We start from the raw sequence: 24,733 nt of genomic DNA on the forward strand, positions 1-24,733 counted from the left end.
GACTATTCAAAAATCGGAATCGGCCAAGAAAATGGCAATCGGTGCATCTCTAGTCTTCTTATCTGTCTCAGTCATGGTGGTTAAACTGCAGAAACATCATCAGCTGCATCTCCCAAGCCATTTACATATAAGAGTGAGTTCACCTGATCTTTCTCTCATTGAGTCATGAAGCCATCTGAAATCTGTGAAATCTTCTTATCCAGCACAGCTATTCTGCTGGGTTTGAAAAGTTCAATGTCTCTGGGTGTAACTGAACAGCCCTCGCTGCCATCTCTCATTTTATTTCCTGGTTTTACGCAGAGGAAGCACTCTTTGTTTCTCTGCTCGCTTCTCCTCTCACATGCAGCCTGTCTGTCTCTGCTGCTCCGAGCCGAGGGGTCAGGGTGGCCTAGCAGCTCACAGACTGACAGGCAGGCCAGTGCGCACACTGCCAAAGATGATGTATCTCCGAGGTGATGACTGACTTACTCAGCATTCAATGAGGAGAGACTGAAATCACGGGACCTGCAGTTTATTTTTTTACTGCCCGTTACTGCCCGCGCCAACGTGATTACCGCCCGTTCCCAGGAAATTTGCGATGGGTCCCGCGGGAGTCCCATCCCGTTGCACCATGTAATGTAACAACATTTATTTTCTGTTGCTGTTTACGCAACGTAGCTCTAATGTGTGTCGATTTTAGTGCTTCTTGTATTTGATTTTTTTTTTCAATAGCTTCCATAATGTGATGTGACGCTGGGACTCTAAAGGCACTCAAATCCATTATAAAGAGGTGTTTGCCCTATTTATATTTGTCCAGTCAGTGTAGTAATAATTTCTGGTATTGATTTAGAGTAATTACATGGGCATTCTATTATGGACCCTTGAAAAGTCCTGCAAAAGTTTTTAAATTTTATTTGTGAAAATGTGTGGCAAAACAACCTTCAGTCAAGTTACAACAACAACAACAACAACTATCTATCTAGGAAGCTTTTCTGGCTGTGTTCCTGCCAATAGTACTTTTTCACACAGTAACTACTACTACTACGGCTGCAACAGAATATTTATTTTCAATATCAATTAATCTGTTGCTTATTTTCTCAACTAATCAATTAGCTGTTCGGGCTATAAAATGTCACAAAATGGTGAAAAACAATGTGTGTGTGTGTGTGTGTGTGTGTGTGTGTGTGTGTGTGTGTGTGTGTGTGTGTGTGTGTGTGTGTGTGTGTGTGTGCGCGTGCGTGCGTGCGTGCGTGCGTGTGTGTCTCTACTGTAGGTTTGAGGAGCTTACAGTGTTTTCTCTGAGTAAACGAGCAGTGAACGGGCCAGGAGCTGACGCCGGGAAAATCCACAAAGCTACACCCAGTATCCTTCCATAGACTCCACTCTCATCATGTATCTTCAGTACTAGCCTGGTTAAAAACCATCCGGATCCGTCAACTCACATTCTCTTTGGTTCTGTGGAATCGTCTGGTCTCCGAGCTCTGCACAGTGGCTGGATCGAAGTAGCCAGTCCTTCAGCCAATCGGCGTCAGATCCAGTCAAATCCAAATCCACTCGGAAGAATGGCAAAAAAACGTCTTTTCTGCCGAGAAACTCCACTGTTGCATACTCCCCTACTTTTAAACACGTTTAAATGTTGCTGTTGAGTCTATTTCTGCAATAACTGCACTTACGGCTGTGTGAACTCGACGGATGTCGACGTTACTGGTCGAGCCGGAGAGCCATGGAGGCAGCCGTTACTGTTTCGCCACCGGCGTTCCTGATTGGCCGGTTCACAATGTCAACTACGAGGCAGGTCCCTGATTGGCCCATCCGTGTTGTGGCTCCTGAAAACGCACGGGGCAGGGGCGGGACGGTCTCGCAGAATGAAACAAATGTGAGTTCATGTGACCACATGGTTTACCAAGCTACTTCAGTACAGGACGTATTCTGAAATCGAACAAGCACATAATTCATGACAAGATACAAATTATTGTTTTATGTAGCACCCATGCATCAATATGCCTCAGCTTTCTGACCCAGCATCTTGACATTAGGGCTGCAACTAACGATTATTTTGATAATCGATTACTCTGTTGATTATTACTTCGATTAATCGATGGATCAGATAAAAATAAATAAACGCATTTTATTTCAATAATATTATTCAAACCAAATGTCATCCCAAATTGAAAGTATTAGTGCCCAAAAGTGCTGCTTGAATAGACCAGAGTTGTCTAAACATTTTGCCTATGATAAACTACAAGTAATAAAAAGTTTAAAAAAAATAGGGAAAAAAGTAAATCACTACATAAGTGTTAACAGGTTGTTCTACATCATACATGGGCAAACTACGGCCCGCAGGCCGGATGCGCGATGGAATTGCAAAAAAAAAAAAAACATTGTTTTTTTTTGTTTTGTTTTTTTACACAGTGCACCTGAACGCAACATGCAAGATACCCGTTGAATAAGTGTCCAAATGTTCATGTCATTCTGGCCAATACTCCACTTCTGTTATAGCATTTCAGTCTGGAATATGGAATATCTTTCAATAATCTTTATGACTAAAAGGCTACATTGAATTAGAAATTTAAATAATTAACTCATTGGTTTTGGATTTATTTAGCTTCAAGACTGCATTTTTGTTCGTGTGACCCTCAACACAGGCTTTGATCATCCCGGGCCACTTACTGATACTTATGCTTAAATTAACCCACTCATATTCTGATTTATTTCAAGAAAAACATTTTGGCTAGTGGAAATTCTAATTGGCTGGTAACTTTAAAATCTAGCAGCCATATTGGCAGGTGGTCAAAAAAGTTAATTTCAAGCCCTGAGAGCAGGTGGTGACATAGGAGTGAGTGAGAAAAGGATGAAATATTGGTGGTTAAGACTGAATAATGACATCACAACTGTTTAAAATTAGTTATTCCTCTAAACCTGGCTTCAAATGCACCAAATTTTTCACGCTGGCGCCGTTCGGCCCTCAGCAAAACCTGGTAGCGAGGACATTTTTTGTGGCCCTCTCTCAAAGTTACCCATCCATGGGTTACGGCATGACAATATTTGTTCGGCCCCCGGCAACAATCTGGGTTTCTCATGTGGCCCCCCATGAAAAATAATTGCCCACCCCTGTTCTACATAATAGGCTGCCTTTAACAACAGGCTACGGACTATATGAAGCCCGAGATCCTGGCTGAAATACAATGGGTTTGCTCACTAAAAACTTGAGATAATTATTTTTAGTCAAATAATGTATGATGCAGTTCTATGGTCATTCAATGTTTTTGTCCTGTACATTTTGTCACATTACATGCCATTGGCAGAGGTGAGCCAGAAAGTTAATTTTGGACCGATTTCAACTGCTTTCCTTCACTAGAGTTCAAAGTTCAAGATTCAATAATTTATTGCACAGTTGATAGGAATTTGCCTCAGTGCAGCTCTTAAAAACAGACAGAAAACACACATAAGTAATAAAGAAAAGAGAAAAGGAGTAACCAACCAGGATTGTATGGTGTCTAATTTTAACCAATGTCATGTCACCCCAAATGCCACTTTTAAGTGCTTGAACTGCCCCAACCAAGACTTTTGAAAGTCATTGGAAGTCCTTGTATTTGATGTGAAAGTGAGTGAGCAGCCTTAACGCGTCCTCCAGACGTGCAGACTCTGGACCTGAGTGAGAACCTGCTGTGCTGCTGGGACCACGTGGCCTCCATCACCCAGCACATGCCCCAGCTCAAGGAACTCTTGCTCAAGTATGGAACATGTTTTGTTCAGGTCGCACTCACTCACATACACACACACAACGCTAATTCTAGCTTTGATGTTGTTGTGGAGCCACTTTCACTCCACAGTTGTTGTTGATGTGAAGAAGAATGTTCAGATGATGGAGGGATGCCTTGATGACCCAGCCGCTGTCAGCATGCATTATATCAAATACCCACCAAAATCACATCCAGTCATGAACATAATGGGTCTGCCTGGTTTTAAAATGAAAAGTGTGTAGGAACACTGCCAATCATCTCACATATTCAGATATTTGTGGCTGTAAAGAAGTCTTCATCTATACAGTGATATGACCTACTTAGCAGGGACAAAATCTTCTAACAAGGCCTAGAAAAAGTATGGAATTTTGTATTGAAAATGTGTACTGTGCATGTAGGCCTGTAATGGCCTTTATTAAAAATGATAATAATAATCACCCCTCCCCCAAATGTCAGTGTTCCCCTTTAAAGTGCTACATTTAGCAGCTTTAAAGTGTTACTCTAAAAGATTTCCATGTACATAAATCTCTGTTAAGTCACTATTTATCTTCTATTATCTTCCATTGATGGAAGCCTTTGCATTTTCACAATTGCAGCATTTATGAACTTGGTGTCTGTGGTGATACAGGGTGGGCGGAGCTAACACAATAGACTCACTCTGCAGGTTACTGTAGGTTCACAGGGTGGGCGGAGCTAACACAATAGACTCACTCTGTAGGTTACTGTAGGTTCACAGGGTGGGCGGAGCTAACACAATAGACTCACTCTGCAGGTTACTGTAGGTTCACAGGGTGGGCGGAGCTAACACAATAGACTCACTCTGCAGGTTACTGTAGGTTCACAGGGTGGGCGGAGCTAACACAATAGACTCACTCTGTAGGTTACTGTAGGTTCACAGGGTGGGCGGAGCTAACACAATAGACTCACTCTGCAGGTTACTGTAGGTTCACAGGGTGGGCGGAGCTAACACAATAGACTCACTCTGATAGGTTACTGTAGGTTCACAGGGTGGGCGGAGCTAACACAATAGACTCACTCTGTAGGTTACTGTAGGTTCACAGGGTGGGCGGAGCTAACACAATAGACTCACTCTGTAGGTTCACAGGGTGGGTGGAGCTAACACAACAGACTCACTCTATAGGTTACTGTAGGTTCACAGAGTGGGCGGAGCTAACACAACAGACTCACTCTGTAGGTTACTGTAGGTTCACAGAGTGGGCGGAGCTAACACAACAGACTCACTCTGTAGGTTCACAGAGTGGGCGGAGCTAACTCAACAGACTCACTCTGTAGGTTACTGTAGGTTCACATAGTGGGCGGAGCTAACACAATAGACTCACTCTGCAGGTTACTGTAGGTTCACAGGGTGGGCGGAGCTAACACAATAGACTCACTCTGTAGGTTACTGTAGGTTCACAGAGTGGGCGGAGCTAACACAATAAACTCACTCTGTAGGTTACTGTAGGTTCACAGGGTGGGCGGAGCTAACACAATAGACTCACTCTGCAGGTTGCTGTAGGTTCACAGGGTGGGCGGAGCTAACACAATAGACTCACTCTGTAGGTTACTGTAGGTTCACAGGGTGGGCGGAGCTAACACAATAGACTCACTCTGTAGGTTACTGTAGGTTCACAGGGTGGGCGGAGCTAACACAATAGACTCACTCTGCAGGTTACTGTAGGTTCACAGGGTGGGCGGAGCTAACACAATAAACTCACTCTGTAGGTTACTGTAGGTTCACAGGGTGGGCGGAGCTAACACAATAGACTCACTCTGTAGGTTACTGTAGGTTCACAGGGTGGGCGGAGCTAACACAATAAACTCACTCTGTAGGTTACTGTAGGTTCACAGGGTGGGCGGAGCTAACACAACCGACTCACTCTGCAGGTTACTGTAGGTTCACAGGGTGGGTGGAGCTAACACAATAGACTCACTCTGTAGGTTACTGTAGGTGGAGCTAACACAATAGACTCACTCTGTAGGTTACTGTAGGTTCCTGACAACTCTTGTGTGAAGTAGGATAACAAGCTACTGTTTTCCGGTCTACTGTAGCATTACAGGTGGTTACTATGTCCGAACAAACTGACTAATGTCATTATGCAACACTGTTTGGATCTCACCTGCAATTACCACTCATCGCCATAGGTGTCAGTGTCACCCAAGAAAACAAAAGGGACATCTTAAAAGATTATCACTTTAACTCTGCTGTATTGTATTACATGTATCATGTTTCTGGTGCAGTGACTGAGTTTCCCCACAGGAGGCAGTGATGCTTTTCCTTTGTCTCATTGCAGCCACAACAGACTGTGTTTGCCTTCTGACCCCGGGGCTCAGAGCCACGCCTTCTCCAGCCTGAAGCTCCTCGCCCTCACCAGCTGCTCCCTCACCTGGACTCAGGTACCCCCAAACACCCGCCGCAGCACCCACGGGTGCTCATGGTCCGCCCGCCGCAGCACCCACGGGTGCTCATGGCCCACCAGCCGCAGCACCCACGGGTGTTCATGGTCCGCCCACCACAGCACCCACGGGCACTCCTACTCACTGATCCTAAGCAGGCCTTGTACCCTCTCCGGAAGTCATTCAGTAACTATAGGGAAACCAAACACAGAGGCGACAGTCCAACCTGAAATGTTGGACTCTCTGTTTGGTTGAGGAAATGTATATTATTCTCAGACTATTCAGCTTCCTTAAAGCAGCTACAAGCTACTTTTTCGATTGTTATTAAACAGTATAATTACAATATTGATGCATCACATCTTACCTATAATAGTAGCTGAGACCAAAGCCGTGTGAATCGGAGATTGCTCCCTTAGATGATTATTAAGTCTGTGTCTGTCTAAACTCGCGTCATCAGGGGGCTCTCTCTCTCTCTCTCCTTACCGCCGGACCGGATAAACGCGGAAGTGAAACCCGGAAGTGAAACGCAGCTGCCTGCCTATCCCGTTCGCGCTGCCTAGCAACATAGCATAAACAATAGGGCTGTGAATCTTCACTGGCCTCACGATTCGATTCGATTACGATTCATCTGTCAACGATTCGATTCGATTCGATTAAACGATGCATCGCGATGCATCTTAAATCGATGCATCACTTTTTCCGCAATACATGATTTATTTTTTCTCACTTTCTTTTTTCTCACTGTGTGGCTACTTTTAAAATAAAAGTGCATTTGGAATAGCATTGTATTATGATCCATAATTAAAATAAACAACTGCATGTACTTACATTCTATTTTATTTGATTAAAAAAAAAAAAAAAAAAAATTCAATAATCGATTTTTGATATTTGTTAATCGATGCAGAATCGTGCACGTCCGCATCGCGATGCATATTATAATCGATTATTTTTGACACCCCTAATAAACAATGTGAACGCCATGCATACTCTCGCGAACATCTCTCGTTATATTCTAACAGGTTTTTTGGAAGTTATTTTGTGGTTATGGCCGAAGTGGCTGCTGCAAACCGTTTCATTTCACTTCCTGATCTTCCCTGGCCACAGACAGACTAACACTGGCCGATTCACTCGGGGTTCAAACGAGACTACTCTGCGTTGGTCTCGTCTACTATTAGAGGTAAGATGTGATGCATTGATATTAAATTTAGACTGTTTAATAACAATTGAAAAAGTTGCTTGTTGCTGCTTCAAAGAACCATAATATTCATTTTTCGTGATTTAGTTTCCAAATCTCCTCTGTCTCTATCCTCATATCAGACTGAGTTGTCAACTCGTTAGACTCCATTTCCATCTTATAGTCTGAGATTGCACTTTTAAGTTATTTGCATGAGGGGAATCCCCCAGGGGAATTCCATTTTCCTCAACCAATCTCTGGAGACCAATGTATCCACGTGAATCTAATGTTTGTTAATCCAGTTTGGAGAATGCAAAAAAAAAAAAAAAATCTACCCTTTGAATCAATGCATTCATGCCGATAGTCATGCATGGGTCGGTGTAAATTTTTTAAAACCGATTCGATATTATACATTAAACTGTACCTAACCGGTATACCGAATTTTACCACTAGGTGTCGCACTTTGAACAGCGCATTTCCCAGTTGAGCCCATGAATGACTCTGCAACTCCAGTCCAGTTGGTGGTGATACTGCACCTCTAAGCTGGTTTGCCAACGACCAATAACACTAAATAAAAAGAAGAACAACAACTGAACGGTGCTCGTTTTAATGAACTGTCAGCGAAATGTATGGTGTCATGAATCATACTTGACCACATGTCCGTAGTCAGCGCAAAGTTACTGTATGGCCCTCTGAGATCAAAACTTCTGAGATCAAACTTTCTCAGTTTGTTGTACAGCTCAGGGATGGCAGAGAAAATATTAGTATTTAGAGAAATACTTTTGACCTGGTGGATCATATTGACGGTTGAGTGTCAGAAGCGTGGATTTAAAAGACTCCTTTTCCACTGACATCATGGGCCCTATCTTCCGACAGGCGCTATCCCCTAATAGCGCTTGCGCACCTGTTTGCGCGTGCCTTAAGGCAGGGAAGATAGCAGTCCGCCTTGCGCCTTGCGAGTTTTGCAGAGTTTTGCACCCCAGCGCCGGCAGCATCCCCACCTCACGGGAGCATATTATAATGATTTATACAGAAATTTAACTGTTTAAAAGTGATATAATTGTCTGGTAGACGTGACCTCCCTGATTTCGAAGTTAAAAAAGCCCCAAAATATTTTGGGGATGCAATTCTCGGCGGGCATGCGGAACGGCACCTGTCGCAGATGCAAATTAGAGCCATGCCAAAATCATCTGCGCCCCCAAATGCCTGCGAAAACGGGATTTGGGCGGTCTTAACTACCAGAATTATTCACAGGCATGGCCAGGCAATGCTGGGCATTACGTCAATCAAAACCAATCAGATTCCCGTCTCGCAATGGCTGTTTGCGCGAGGCATGCAATATGCTGTAATTCTCTCCATGCGTAATAGAGTGTACTCACTCGTGCGAGGACAGAGAGAGTTTATTGACAGATCGTCTGTAGTGCCAACGACCCTCCGGGCTAGGGTAAATAGCCTATGTCCATTGTCCAACACGTTTTCTCAATTCATTTCCCTCTTTGCGATGTGATAAAAGTTTCTCAGTGAGTTATAGTTGATTGCCTCACTGAATTATCTGCTAATACCCAATTTTAGCAGCATAATTTGATGTCTAGGCTGTGCGTAATGACATCTCCAAAAGGAATTCTACTTCGCACTGCGCTGCGCTGCACGGAGATTACGGGTGCGCTCCCAGGGCAGGGAGGTATTTGCGCATAAGAGGTCCTTTTCAAAGCTCTTAGAGCAAAGTAATTGCGCGCTGCTGACAATAGGGTAACGCCATCTATCCCACATTTTAGCGCTGAAACGCCTGTTTTGGCTTGTGGCAGCCAATGCCCAGTACAATTATCACAGGCATGCGCTTGTGTCCGCCCCCAATTTTCATTGCGCATGGCGTTAAACGAGCGCAAACACTAAATTAGCACTTTTGGGAAGATAGGGCCCCATATCTTTAGCCAGGCGAGTGGTGACTGCTTGCTTCACTGCACATCTTCCATCTACACTGTAGCACTGGCCCGTTTATGTTTCATCTTCACCCCCAAAACAACTCAGATGCTCTGTGTGCATCTCCCCCTCTAGTGACATTTGATCTCCTTCGTTCATGTTGCTGCTTGCCTCAGGAGTACACGGCTCTCACTGACTCTGTTAGTTTATAAACAATCTACTAATAAACATTAGATTAATCACTTAACGGTATCATGTTGCTTATTACTAAATGCAATACCAGTTGGATTTAGCCGTGTGACGCCATCGGCAGAGGTTGCTGAGGCTGCTTTTTAATTTGCCAGTTTACCTGGCGTAATGATACATGTCGGTTCAGCCGGTTGGCATGAAATCAAACCGGTTTAAACTCGTACACCGGACCGGTAAACGGGAAATCGACCCATGCCTAAACCTAGTCATTGATGTATCACTGATGGTCTATTCGGTCTCTCCTGGTCTCCTGTAGATCCTGCAGTGCGCCCCCATGTGGCCGCAGCTGGAGGAGCTCTGCGTCTCTCAGAACAACATCGCAGAACTACAGAGGTAACACCATTAACTCTCCATATGTTCTCCTGGATCTTCCTTCACTGACTTCTTATGTAACATCAGGGTCTCCAATTCCGGACAGCTATGACCAAAATAAATCACAATCATGTACCAATAGGTACTGTTTTTGCTGAAGTTTCTCCTAAGTCTTTTTAAAAGTTTAATATTGCTTTTACCTTTACTTGTAATTGATTTTCTTCCCTGCAAATGGATGATAGCATACCTATTTCTGAGATTCAAAATTCATATCCAATTCCGAACACTTAGTTTCGTCCATGTCGGTGTATTCATATAGTCAATATTAAAGCAGCTACGAGCAAGATTTTCGATTCTTATTAAACAGTCTAAATTTAATATCAATGCCTCACATCTTACCTCTAATAGTAGAGGAGACCAACGCCAAGTAGTCTCGCTTGAACCCCGAGTGAATCGGCCAGTGTTAGTCTTGATGATTAGTCTGTCTGCGGCCGGGGCAGATCAGGAAGTGAAATTAAACGGTTTGCGGCAGCCACTTCGGCCATAACCACAAAATAACAAAATGACTTTCAAACAAACTGTTAGAATATAATGAGAGATGTTACGCAAGAGTAGAAAACCCTTTGATGTAGAACAGTTTGTTTGAAAGTAATTTTGTAATTTTGTGGTTATGGCCGAAGTGGCTGCCGACGCCGTAAACTGTTTCGTTTCACTTCCTGATCTGCCCGGCCCGCACACAGACTATAATCATCAAGACAGCACCCGCCGATTCACTCGGCGTTGGTCTCATCTACTATTATAGGTAAGATGTGAGGCATCGATATTAAATTTAGACTGTTTAATAACAATCTAAAATCTTGCTCGTAGCTGCTTTAAAGGGATAGGCCAACTTTTTGGGAGTTTAGGCTATTTGCCATATTGCCTATATTAAAAATAGAACGTATATGGCTTTATTTCTCATGTGTGTGCAGTATGGACTGTGGTACAGCACTTCACTGCTAATAGCTTAGAGCTAACAATGGCAGTCAATGGGATATTTGCTTATTTCGGTTCAGTCGCCCAAAATGCACATTCAAACAGCACCATAAACACTCACATGTACATGTTGTGACTCGTGTACTCACCACGTGAAATAATAATCCAAAGTTACATCAAACGGTAATTTTCGTAGTGAATCCAGACCGAGAACAAAACAAAGAGTAACCGAACTAACAGGCGTGTATAACTGTAGTTACTTTCTCGTTAGTCTCGACGCCAGACCCACGAGAGTTCTTACGCTGATACACTACGTTACTGCATGCTGCAGATCTCTCTCTGGGTCTGGGACACTTTCCCTCAGAGGGCTGGTTATGGGAGGGAACCTTTCACTTGGCCAGTGGTGGATTCAGTCCTCCCCAAATCAGTAACGACTTTGCGATCAGACGACACTGGAGGCGCAGCCCATTTTTCGAACCGCTCTCTCATCGGTGCTACGACCTGTCACTCATTCAATTTCAACCCACCTTCGAAAACCAGCAGTGGCTGTGAACTGGCACAGACTCACTTATGTAGTATGCGGAGCGCAGCGATTCAACGTCATATTTGAGTCTGGGGAGAGACTACTTCCTCGTTTGCCATGTGGCCCATGCGCTGTGTGCAGTCAGCAGTAGTGCGCATGTGCTGTACTGCGGGCATAGGCTCTGGTTCTGACCATTTCAGTGGGGGCAAAGGGAAATCCCTTTCTGCTCCCTGCGTGTCGCTCTCAAATGCCTCCGCCGCTGTGAAACAACAACTCTATCAAGCAAGCGAACCCCTACACGCTGAAAATGGCGAAGATTTGGATTGTGCAATAGAGGAGGCTTGTTTGGTACTTCTGGTAGATGGTTGTAAAGATAATAGAGATTTTTTTCCCGCTAGACCAGAGTGAGAGTAAGAGGAGCCAGACTTTCCTGCGCTGGTACAGCGGGAAACTGGCAAGCGAGACTAAAGCTTGTTTTATACTCGCTGTGGGCTGAAGGGCGCGGGGGAGTAGTGAGGGGCGCAAGCGTCAAATGACGTCAATGTGTTGGGCGCAACCTCCGTAGGCCCCGCCCACAGCGTACCTGAAGATTTTTCTCACAGCGCGACCTCCGCACGGCTTCTCTCCAAACATGGACGCTTTCGAGCCACTGAGCCCTGAACACTGAGCTGTGTTTTCACCACATTTCTTGACCCATGTTGTAGGCTAAACTTTTTTTTTAGAACCGTTCGTTTTTAGTAATTTCACCAAGTAAATGTGTTCTGTTGAGAGCATGGTTGAGAGAGATTAAAAGCACCACAGAGTAGGCTATCAGGGCTGAGAACTGAAACGGCTATTCAGTAAAAACAAGTTTGGTGATTAATTCATGTGCTGATGTACGGTCGTTTGAGAGTGAAAGCGCACTCAGTACTGCACATAATAGCGTTTCATTGCGACCTTTCACGGGCTGTTCTCACTATTACCATTGTACAATACACGCTGATCACTTGGCTGATCACTTCTGAGTATAAAAGCATTTGCCCCAGCGCGAGGTCTGCACGTGACTCGCGGAGCTCCGCCTCGCTCGAGTATAATGAGCCCTTTATACAGCGCCCGGCGGGGACCAACTTCAGTTCTTTGTTCTCACTGGTCAGATGACGATCTTCTGATGGTTTTAGTGGGGGTCCATACTGATGTTGTATGGATGAACCCCGGAGCACAGGGAGAAGATGCAAACTCCACAAAGAAAGGTAAATTTTCACGAGATAGCCCACCTGGGCACCAGGCACTAAAGGCAGGGGGGGACATGCCCACAGCGTCCTAGGCGGGAATCTAATCCAGGACCTTCTTGCTGTGCTGTAGCACCCTGTGTCTTTCATCATACAGACAGTATTAGGCATGGGTCAATTTCCGGGTCGATTCAGTTTTACCGGTTCGGTGTACGAGCCCAAACCGGTTTGATAACGTGCGAACCGGAAAAAAAAACATAATCTTTTTTTCTTTTTTTTTAGGGTTAGGGATTTTTCGTATTAGCCTCTTCTCAAGTTGCACTAGTAGGCAAAAGTCTTATTTTGTTTATTATGTTGATGTTTGAAGAAAAGTTAAGCTGAATAGTTATGAGAAATAAAAACTGATTGTTGTTACAGTTAAATGGTTCTGCTTATTTTTATTCAGTGTTAGTGCTGGTTGGCATACCAGCTTAGAGGTGCATTATCGCCACCAACTGCAGTCGCATTACAGTCATTTATGGGCTACACTATTTTTTTGTATATATATTTTTTTGTTATAAAATTCGATATACCGGTTTGATACGTTTTTTGAGGGAATATCGAACCGGTTCTTGAACCGACTGTTCTAGCAGTGTGTGTAATTCTCGTGTGTGCCGTTTCTTTTAAAGGCCAGTGGATGTGCTGCAGTCACTCAAGAGTCTGGATCTGTCAAGTAACCCACTGGTGGAGGACAGTGTGCTGAACATCGCTGCTCTGCCCAGGTACAGTATTATGTATTTATTTATTTATTTATATATATATATATATATATATATATATATATATATATATATATATATATATATATATGTATATATATATATATATATATATATATATATATATATATATATATATATACAGTATATATATATATATATATATATATATATATATATATATATATATATATATATATACAGTATATATATATATATATATATATATATATATATATACATATTAAAGTCGGCTGCTGGAGGAGGAGACAGCCCAGTAGAGCAAGTAGGCAGCACTTTACATTGATTAATCCAAAGCCCGCTAGTTCGTATTCCAACTCAGGGATCGATCAACACGCAGAAAAACACAAGAAGCTTGAGCAAAAGGCAGAAAAGCCAGGTAAATCTCTTAAGCAGTAAACTCTGAATCAATGTCAGAGGAGCGCCAGCCAGTGTGCGCCAGCCAGTGTGCGCCAGCGTTCCCTCTCAAGCCTATCATGGAGCAGACAGAAAGACAATCTTCAAAAGATAAATTATAAAGTTCAAAGTAAAAGACCTTTAAAGTGACATACCGTATTTCCTCTAGCCTAATAGTAACCGGGGCCTTTATTTACTGAGCCGCAGAGAGCCCCCGTCCTATATTAGAGCAGAGGCCTGTATTCGAGTGAGGCCTTTATTTCTTAATATTAAACTCTCATGGACATACTCCTTTATTTTCATGACTTTTATTGCAAAATATTGCATAAAACCAAACAACGCAAATAAATATTGGTGGTCACTCACTCACTCAGTATCCTCCTCCTCCTCATCTAGTATGTCGGTATCCTCCGCGTCATCATCATCAACATCATCCAGAACAACAAGTTCATTGTTGACCAGTTCCTCTTCATCTTCCTCATCCTCGGCTGCCTGTCTGTTCTCCTGGTCCCGCTAACGCAGCTGGGCGAGAGCCTCCCGTCCAGCGGCGCAGGGCTGTGCCTGCTTGAAGCAGTGGATGAGGTTGTCTTGACTCCCGTCAGTTTTCACAGACTGTCCACAAACAAAAAGACTTTTTGATCAGATCCTTGTCCAGCTTGTCCCAGGCGGCGATCACCCAGTCCACAAGCAGGGGTCGAGCAGGCGCTTTTAGGTTTCCACCTCCAGCTGTGTACTGCTTATCTGCGTCCAGCTATCCACTCGTCGTAGGCATCGTGCAGGCTCTGCTTGAAGGGCTGATTCCACATCACACTGTACCAAATGTTCCGCTGCATATTGCACAACGCTCTCTTTAAACTTAACGTCAAACTTTCGTCTGGTTCGTTTGGTCTCTGCGTTACGTCCGGTTACGTCACACGGTAGATGCGTTGTTTTACATACAGTACCGTATTCACCGTAGTTTTTGCTCCTTCGTTTTTTGTTTTTTTTGACCCGGCCTGTATTGAGGGAGGGGCCTTTATTTGTCCGAGCAGGCCGTGCCCCCGTCCTATATTAGAGCAGAGGCCAGTAATGGAATAGAGGCCACTAATAGAGGAAATACGGTATATGAAAATGTCCATGTAATAAGACCATGTAAAATGTCCTTAAGTGACGTATAATGGGGGAGACAAAATATTGGTTTACAGTATAATGATTTTATTATGATCCGCCAGCCACAGCCGTGGGCATAGGCATTATGTTTTCTGGTTCTTCGTCTGTATGTACGCACATCCCATTCTCGTTAACGCAACATCTCAGGAACGCCTTGAGGGAATTTCTTTAGATTTGGCTCAAACGTCCACTTGGACTCAAGGAGGAACTGATCTGATTTTGGTGGGTAGTGACAGTAAACTGATTATCTACCATTTTTCACCATTGTGTGACATTTTATAGACGAACTATGAACAAATGAGTAATCTAAGAAAATTCAATTCAATTTTATTTATAGTGTAAAATCACCATGAGACATTCTCCCGAAACACTTTACAGTTAAAAGGGGACTTACCCCCCCCCCCCCCAGATATGTGACAAAACGGCATGCTGCTTGATTTGAAAAAACCTATGGGAAAAACCAAGAAATTAAGGCGAAGATCGTCTCCTCTTGTCTCACTATACTCTTTGGCTGTGCTCAGACAGGAAACTTCGGAAATTGTTTACCGGAAAACGACGCCATGACAGTTTGCCCACCGCAACAAGAACAACCTTATATGAGAGCTACAAAATCTTTATAAATATCAACAACTAGCCAACGCTGGTGACCTGTATGGAAACAGTGTTGTTCAAAATGGTTGAAAGTTATATCAATTTGGTCATTCAGTGGCAAACTACTTTACTGCCATTGCCTGTCATGTAACTATCGTTAAAAGAGCCTGGTGACGCAAGGTTATCGTTAGCCGGCCGCAGCAGAGCACAAATACGAGGCAGGACAAACCCCCCACTCTGAACACGCTCTAATGTAATCACAATGGGAGATTTCTGCATTGAGGTAAACACTTTAAATTGTTCACCAACTTGTCCTCTAGAACGCTATGAAGTCAGTTTTTCATTTTCGTTTGCGTTTTTTTCGTGATTCTTGTCCAAAGGTGCAGTGCGCCATGTAAAAATCACCCTCTGCTTTTTCCTCTCGGGCGCACGACCAGAGCGGAGTAGCTGCAGCTGGCCGCAGTACAAACAACATTCTGCCCCCTCCCTCCTCCTCTCTTTCCCTCTGCACAATAAAAGTGGTTGAGTGGTTCTCAATGTGGGGTCCGGGGACCACCAGTGGTCCTTGAGAGGATTCCAGGATTCTCTGTTATCTCTCAACCTAATATATATGGAATTCTGGACAAAATCATATCTAGGCTACATAAAAAAAAGAAAAAATCATATGGGGGTCCATTGCCCCAATGTCAACTAAATTAGGGCTCCTTAATATGAACAAGGTTGGGAATGATTTACAGCAACACAATGCCATTTCCTTCCTTTTATTTCTATTTATGATTATAGTGGCTTTTATTGATAGTATTTATGTTACATCACCACATGGCCATCTTGGTAGGAAAATAACAGGCGATTGTAATCAATTAACAGGTGATTAACAGGTCAAGTGACACAAACAGCCAATTGGTAGGAAAATGCTTGTGACATCATGGGAATAGGCTTGGAGTTGTGAGGAGCCAGGAAAGCGTACAGGGGGAGTAGGGGAGTTACTATCTTGGAATCCTATAGTCTTTGGTTCATCGTGACGTCAGGTTGTACCACATTTTGTGCAGTTTTGAGGGCAAAAAAAAATCAGGGTTGAACCCATAGAGGGCACTTATGTGGCTGAAAATTATACAATGGTAAGAGTTTGGTCTCAAATGTGGAAATTCTGACCAGAATTCTTCACACACCACCCCCAAAGTCATATATATTGGTTAAAAGCTGAAAAAAAGTGTTTTGGGGGTCAGTTACACTTTAAAGAAAACATCATAGAACAGTACAATAATACATGAGGATACAGTGCATGATGAAGTTGAAAGGAAGTCAAATAAAGGCAGACAGTATAGAGCTACAATAAGTTAACTCATTCACTGCCAATATCTGACTGGCATTTTTGGCACAGGCCAAGTATTTCCATAATGTTTGGTCATCTTTCAAGACCCACAGTAAATTCTGTACTAGGACTACAGTGATGTCCAATACCTCGAAATGAAGATCTAAGTCTCTACTTTCACCCCCAAAAAGAAAGTTAGCTTTTAGCATGTTCTGTACTCTACTTATAACCCTTTTTATACACCCCATGTTCACCAAAAAAGCCTGTCTGGGAAGAGAAAAGGGAGAAAAAAGCATTTTTGTAAAAGGGCACAATCTCAGGCATAACTCACTCTTAATTCTTTTATTTTTAACTGTATTGACATCAGACATGTAAATATTATTCGTTAGGACACAAATGACAAAAAAAATAAATATATATATATATATATATACACACATGAAGTGCTTTTTTTTTACATTCAACAATACAGTTTACTCGGTGTGAGTGTGCAGACAGACAGACAGACAGACAGACAGACAGACAGACACACACACACACACACACACACACACACACACACACACACACACACGATCCCCCTTTTAGATTTCTAACCCAACATAGGATAAGCAATAACCACGCCCTGTGGCGCTGGGATTGGCCAGGAGCAACACTGGAGGGCGAGCAGCCCAGCGATTTCATGAACCAACTGAAGAGCTCTTGAGAAGGACAGCGGGCTGCTGTGAGTGCCTTCTGCCCGCTGCTGCCTAGCTGTTCCTGTGTTTATTTTGATTTGTTCTGGTACACCGTCCTCGTCCATGTCTCCCTGTCATATCTATGATCGTTCCCGTTTTCCCCTCGGCTATTCAACACGTCCTCACCGCCCTCGCAAACTGATCGATCATTTCCTCATTCCTCCGATGATCAAACACATCTCTTGATTACTTTCTCCCGTTTTCTCCTGGCTGGCACAGAGGAAGGCGACTCCAGCTCGGCGTTTCAATGGCGTTTCTCCTGTCTGCACAAGGAAGCGTTACCCGTTCTCTGCTTTCCCTCTTGCTCAATTTCAAAACAACAGCTGCGGTATGTGTTTGATCGCGTGCTGTCGGCTACCCTTTGAAGGCAGGGACCTGTGTCTGTGTGACAGGCTGGGCAAGTGTTTGCTGCAGGCGCTGCACCAATAAAAACAAAAACACGTCAAACACGTCCTTGGCGGGGAAGGCCATTGCTGATAACACGTCAAAGACGTCATTGGCGGTGAATGAGTTAAAGGGAAGGGTGTTAAAACACAGGTAATAAATCAGTCACAGTGAGTGAAATAATAGTAAAATAAAGTGCACTATCAAATAATATCATATGCTTGTGAGAATAAATAAGTTTTAAGTCTGGTTTTGAAAATATCGATGCAGCCAGCCTCCCTAACGGGGAAGCTGGTTCCAGAGATATGGAGCACGATAGGAGAATGCTCTACTTCCTGCTGATTTCTTCTTTATTTTTGGGACGGTAAGATAATGACCATCCTGTGAGCGGAGGGGGCGTGTGGGAGTATATGGGATGATCAGCTCAGATAAGTAAGAGGGTGCAAGCTTGTGTAGAGCTTTATAGGTAAGTAGAAGCACTCTAAAGTCCGATCTGGCCTGAATGGGGAGCCAATGGAGACCGGGGTTATATGATCGAACTTCTGAGTTCTAGATAGTATTCTAGCAGCTGTGTTTTGTACAAGTTGTAATTTTTTAGTACTACAATGTGGTAGACCAGAGAACAGGACATTGCAATAGTCCAGTCTAGATGAAACAAAGGCATGTACCAAGGTTTCTGCATCTGAAGCACCTAGAAAGGGACGGATTCTTGAGATATTACGAAGATGAAAAAATGCTGTCTTAGTGATTACCTTAATATGAGCGTCAAATGAAAGAGAAGAGTCAAAGGTCACACCAAGGTTTTTCACTACTGAGCTATAGGACTAATTATGCAGCTGTCAATATTTAGACTAAAGGTCAGAGAGGAGTGGTGTTTGGGGTTTGGACTGATGACTAGTAATTTTGAGACATCCAATCTGTAACAGCAGCTAAACAGGATTCAAGATTTACAATTTGAGAGCGGTCATCTGGTCTAATTGGTATATAAATTTGACTATTGTCGGCAATAGTCAAATTTGGTATTAACTTTCATGAACAATGAAAGTTAATACCAAATCTATGGAAAATATCACCAAGAGGGTGTAAGTAGACGCCAAAGAGCAAGGGACCCAGGACAGATCCCTGCGGTACACCACATGTTACTAGTGAGAATATGGATCTAACATTCCTATATGAGACACAGTGCGTTCTGCCAGACAGATATGATTCTAATCAAGAGAGCACAGCACCATGGATGCCCATGTAGCTAGACAAGCGATCTAGCAGGATGTTACGATCGATTGTGTCGAAAGCTGCACTTAAATCTAGTAGGATGAGAAGGGAGGATGAATTGGAATCTGATGCGAGAAGAAGATCATTGGTTACTTTTGTGAGAGCGGTCTCGGTGCTGTGGAGCGACCTGAAACCAGATTGAAAAGGATCAAGACTATTGTGCGAAATTGTTTAGTTGAGTGGAGACTTGTTCAAGGACTTTAGAAAGGAAGGGAAGGTTTGAAATTGGTCTGTTGTTGAGAACTTCAGAATTAAGGTTTGGTTTTTTGAGTAACGTTTAATTACTGCTGATTTAAAAGAAGTTCTTTAATTAGCTGTGCGGGGAGAAAATAATCATTTGTTGCTTTTAGAACCCCTACAACATTGTATATTGCTGTTGGGTAAAAGCCCCATTTTTGGTGATTTTCTAACAACATAATAACCAAGGGAAGTTTATATTAAAAACCTTCCATGGTTATTTGTGTTGAGGGAGTTTAGTGTCTTCTGCTGCTTCAAATCTGTTAAAACCTGTATTATTCCATCGGTGCAATGAGGGGTACAAATCAACTTGTGTGTGTGTGTGTGTGTGCGTGTGCGTGTGCGTGTGTGTGTGTGTGTGTGTGTGTGTGTGTGTGTGTGTGTCACTGCAGGCTGGAGAAGCTGAACCTGTCCCACACTGGCCTGTCTGTCCTGCACTTTGATGACGTCCCTCATGGTACAGTTAACCTTCACATTTACCTCAGCCCTGTTTGTTAACGTTCACATTTACATCAACCTTGTTGGTTAACAATCACTTTTGCTTCACAATAAAAGCATCCTGTTATTTTGTCAGCGGAAAACCTTTCATTTGAAGGAGCTGTGCAGGAAATGGAGTTAAAATTTCCAGGCCACTTGACGCTATCAAGACGCTCCGGCCGGGACGCAGCCACCAAAAATGCGTAGTGCAGGAACAGGCCTTCAGAGGGCGCTGTGGGAATGACACAGCCGCCATTCTCCGTATTAGAAGTCACTGTAGCATCAAAATTATTAAAAAGCTGTTATATTAAGGTAAAAGAGTTACATAGATACAGTCTGTCTGTGTGGAAACGCCCACAAAATGTTACTACAGCTGGCGTGCAAGACTAGATGGTGGGGTAAAACCCGCCATATATCTCAATGGGCTGACTCACCAGCGGAAGGTGCTGCGGCTCTACACTACAGGATTGGGGATTCAAAAGCAGCTACATAGATAGACGTCTGTTCAGATGTTATGTTCACTGCAGGGGTTGAATCCCTGATCCCTGCTAGCCCAGCCTGGGCTGGGCTAGCAGCCAAATGCTAACTCTGCTGCATTGGAAGAACGGGAGGATTTACCCCACGCTCATCCATTGAACACACGTCTATGATGAGACACTGCCTGTATCTATCCTGGGGCTTTAACATTTGCATATTTAAATCTTATTAGTTGACATTCACATTTATTTAAATCATATTGGTCAACATTCACATTTGATTAAATCTTATTTGTTATCATTAACATTTGTTTACATCGTATTGGTTAACATTCATATTTATTGAAATCTTATTGGTTAACATTCATATTTATTGAAATCTTATTGGTTAACATTCATATTTATTTAAATCTTATTGGTTAACATTCATATAATACTAGCCATAGTGATGTAGTTGATGCTTGTGACGGCTGAGTGTTTGCTCTGCAGGGTCTAAGTCAGCCATGTTCCCATGCCTGAAAAGTCTCATCCTGGACCACAACAACATATCTGAGGTCAGTGTCATCACTACAGTCCTGTTCAGCTCCTTACACTCCTTAGACCCCCGGGGGTCCTTGATGTAATACAACATCTTAAAGCATCAATCGTATTATCATATGGGGGACCGTGGGACAAAATCCTATCAAATGGGGGTCTGTGGTCTAATCTTTGTCAGTTTAGGGGGGTCCCTCATGTGAAAACATTTAAGAACCACTGCCCGACACTGTTGTTGAAATGATGAATGAAACAGAACACTGTCACAGTCACTAATGGCCCATTCCATTTGTATTGGGAACTAGGAATATCCCAGTTGAGTGATGTCACACCCGAGCGGAACACGACCGTGTTCCATTAAACCAGTCGGGGAACCAGCTAGCCACGCTAGCCATTGTTAGCAACAGTTGATAATGACGCATTCCGCCGTATTTCGCACATACAAACACCATAGCAACATGTCCAGACTGTACTGTGTACGACTGATGTAATGACACACAAGTGCAGAAGTGCTAATAAACAGTGTAATACTAATAATTCCTAGTTCCCAGTACAATGGAATGCAACATCACACTCACACTCTGTCTCGCTCCATGTCTCTCTATCTCTCTCTCTCTGTCTCTGTCTCAGTGGAGTGTGGTGGACGAGCTGGCGAAGCTGCAGAGTTTGGTGGCGTTGAGGTGTCAGAGCAGCGGTCTGGCGAGCAGCGACGGGAACCCGGCGACCACCAACCAGCTGCTGATCGCCAAGCTGGGGCAGCTGGCCTTCCTCAACCGGTATGAGGTGAGTCCAACCTCTGTGTGTGTGTGTGTGTGTGTGTGTGTGTGTGTGTGTGTGTGTGGGGGCACTCTGTTCTTTCTTTTAAATCGAAATATTCTGGGCGTCTTATGATCGAAAATGCTGCCGCTGGCTAGCAACTTAAAAGTAATACTGTGGTGGGGAACGAGTTAACTGTACGCATTGTTACTGCTCCATCAGATCCTGCCTAAGGAAAGGAGGGGGGCAGAGCTTGACTACATCAAGATGTTCGGGGAGGAGTGGCTAAAGGCGGGGGGGCGGAGCCACCCCAGCACCGAATTCACCTGCCAGCACCCACGCTACCAGAGCCTCATAGAGAGTAGGTCCCCCACACACACACCTCACACATTCAAATCATATTTACCGATATTTATGCGGTATTTACCACATCACAAGAAATATTATATATATATATATATACACACATATATATATATATATGTTTTTCTTCTATATCCAGGGATGCAAACACATCGCATTTTGGCGCAATCTGCTTTTTTCACGTCAATTTGGGTGACTTCTGTGATTCGTCCAGACCGAGGATATTTTTTCAGGGAGGGGTTATTATGTATGATTATTACGTGTTATTCCCACTCCACTTGGGGGCAGAACACGCCCTACAAGTGCCAGGATTGGAGTAGCGCACCAGGTGTTTCAGCCTCAATCTGAATCTGATAGCCTATTTGAGGCAAGTTGGTGATTTGTTACATTATATATACACATTATATTACACGATTTTTTTGCAATGATCCCTCAAATATCAAACACTTGACAAAGATATGAGTTGACATGAATTGAAATATGTAATGTAGGCAGGATATTTTACAGCTTATTAATAATTAATAAACTTTATTGTCCAAAATGACATCAATGCAATGAAACAGTAAACTTAACTGGGAATTTAATAATTATAAATAACTAGAAATACAAAAACACAAGAAATAGAACAAATAGTTAAGAAAAAATATCAAATATACACAAGATGCTGTCTATAACTTAAAAAAAAAAATCTGCAATATCGGGCAACATATCGGCCGATATGATATATCGGTTATCGGCGAACCGATATATCGGTCGGGCTCTAGTTTTAACATTAATTGAAGTTATTGACCTGCGTTCTGTATTTTTCCTCTTTTCCATTTTCCATTAGATATCTGAATCCTGTGGCAGGCATAATCTCCTCAAGTTTGCCGATGCTGATTGCAGATGTCTTCAATGGAATAACGTTACTATGAATATAGGCTATTCATAGTAACGTTATTCCATTGAAGACATCTAAAATATACGATCTTTCTCTTCAGAAATCTGATTGCAAGACTCAAACAAAAGCCCTGTGAGAAAAAAAGAGTTTTACCTGCATCAACCCCAAGAAGAGTAATATCTCTGAGTTTGCCCGTCAGATGGTATGGTATGGTGTTTAGTCTTAATCCCGAGGGGAAACATGGTTTGCCACCAGAGCGAGTACAGATACACAAACAGGAAACAGTAACATACAGCACAATAACAATAACACAGTAGAAAGAGAGAGAGCCTCACAATGCAGAGCTAGCAGTGTTCATTAAAGAAGTTGACAGAAGCAGGAACAAAGGATCTTCTAAATCACTCAGTAGAGCACCGAGGCATCAAAAGCCTATCACTAAACGAACTACGCAGAGCAGTGGTGCCCAATTTGGGGCCCGCGGGCCAAGTTTTTGCAGACCAGGCCACCGGGCAGTTCCACGACGTGCCCAATTATGCAGTCCGCGCCTGAATGGAGATGTCGGGACTCTTGTATCTACGATTAACGTTAATTTTGTGCAGCTGGTATTCTCTCTCCCCGACTCTATCACACGGGTGTGAGGCATTGCTATCTGAGGATTGATTGCTCCTGATTGGTTGGCTGAATCACCTGGTTGGGGGGTGAGCTCTGATATGTGATCCCTCCCCAGTCACTGGCTTTACACCAGCTCAGCAAGATGGACAGATCATCATCACGGCAGTGGCACACTGACAAAAGAAAGTTTAGGACGGAGTGGCAAGATGAGTATTTTTTTACCGAAGTAAATTCAACAGCGGTTTGTCTCATTTGCAGACAGAGAGTGGCTGTTTTGAAAGAGTACAATATACGTCGCCACTACGAAACTGACTTTCAAAGTACCTTGAGGATTTTTCAAGTTGTGAATTAAGTCAAATTTCTCTCTTGATTACAAAGGTGGAAAATACAACTGTTTTTAACTGGGTGTTTACTAGGGGTGGGGGGGGAAATCGATTCACCTAAGTATCGCGATTTTTAATGTCACGATTTTTTGAATCAATCTTTTATTCCAGAATCGATAATCACATTTTTTTTTTTTTTTTTTTTTTTTTTGTGCTTGCAGTCAGGCCACTCACTGAACAGCAGGCCAGACGCCGCCTACTGGTTTACTAGTGGTTTTATTACTTTATTAGTTAGTCTGAAGTAATAATTACACTTCAGGGTTAAAGTGGGTGCATCTCATTGTAAAATTGGACTTCAAACGGCCCAAATCTGGCTTCAAACGGCCCAAATTGGGCTTCAAACGGCCCAAATTTCACGCGCGTCGGCCCATATCAGCCTGGCCTGCTTGGTATCTAATGCCCAGCCTGAATTATGATCCCAGTCCGCCCCTGTTTTTAACTATATCGCCCAGCCCTACTCATGATATAATATACAGTCTCTAGTGTATGATTCAACTTTTCCCATGTTCTAATCTAGTGTAAAAAAGCAAACAAACTGAACAAAGAAAAGAAAAAAATAAACAAAAATCGCAATAAATCGTAATATCGAATCGCAATAATCGTAGAATCGCAATACTTAAGAATCGCAATATAAATCGAATCGGCACCCAAGAATCGTGATAGTATCGAATCGGGAGATAAGTGAATCGCCACAGCCCTAGTGTTTACTTATTAAATGTTCAAGCTTCCCACAAATGCAGATGTTTTTTTAAATATATATATATCCAATTGCAAATTATTACAATTACCAAACAGATAAAAAGTAGATTATTATATTGAAATGTTATTTTAGATTTAGAATGTTAATTTTCTATAAAACACAATACATATTAATGTAATTCCACAACGTTTATTTTTGGCCCTCGGCCCTCCACC

General features: G+C 43.0%; 1 protein-coding gene across 1 annotated transcript; it reads left to right on the plus strand.

The window, feature by feature from the left end:
• Positions 1-346: 346 nt before the first annotated feature.
• LOC310771552 (tubulin-specific chaperone E-like) lies at positions 347-22,780 on the plus strand (the record flags this gene model as incomplete). The annotated part of the gene is made up of 11 exons (XM_083664141.1): positions 347-452; positions 1,253-1,341; positions 3,614-3,713; positions 6,017-6,119; positions 9,719-9,795; positions 13,149-13,241; positions 19,730-19,794; positions 20,780-20,844; positions 21,455-21,607; positions 21,803-21,941; positions 22,773-22,780. Coding segments are annotated over 11 exons (998 nt in total), but the record flags the coding sequence as incomplete, so codon positions are not given.
• Between the last annotated feature and the right edge of the window lie 1,953 nt (positions 22,781-24,733).

The sequence above is a fragment of the Poromitra crassiceps genome (assembly GCF_964638095.1).
Source record: "Poromitra crassiceps genome assembly, contig: HAP1_SCAFFOLD_796, whole genome shotgun sequence".
NCBI classification, from domain to species: Eukaryota; Metazoa; Chordata; class Actinopteri; order Beryciformes; family Melamphaidae; genus Poromitra; species Poromitra crassiceps.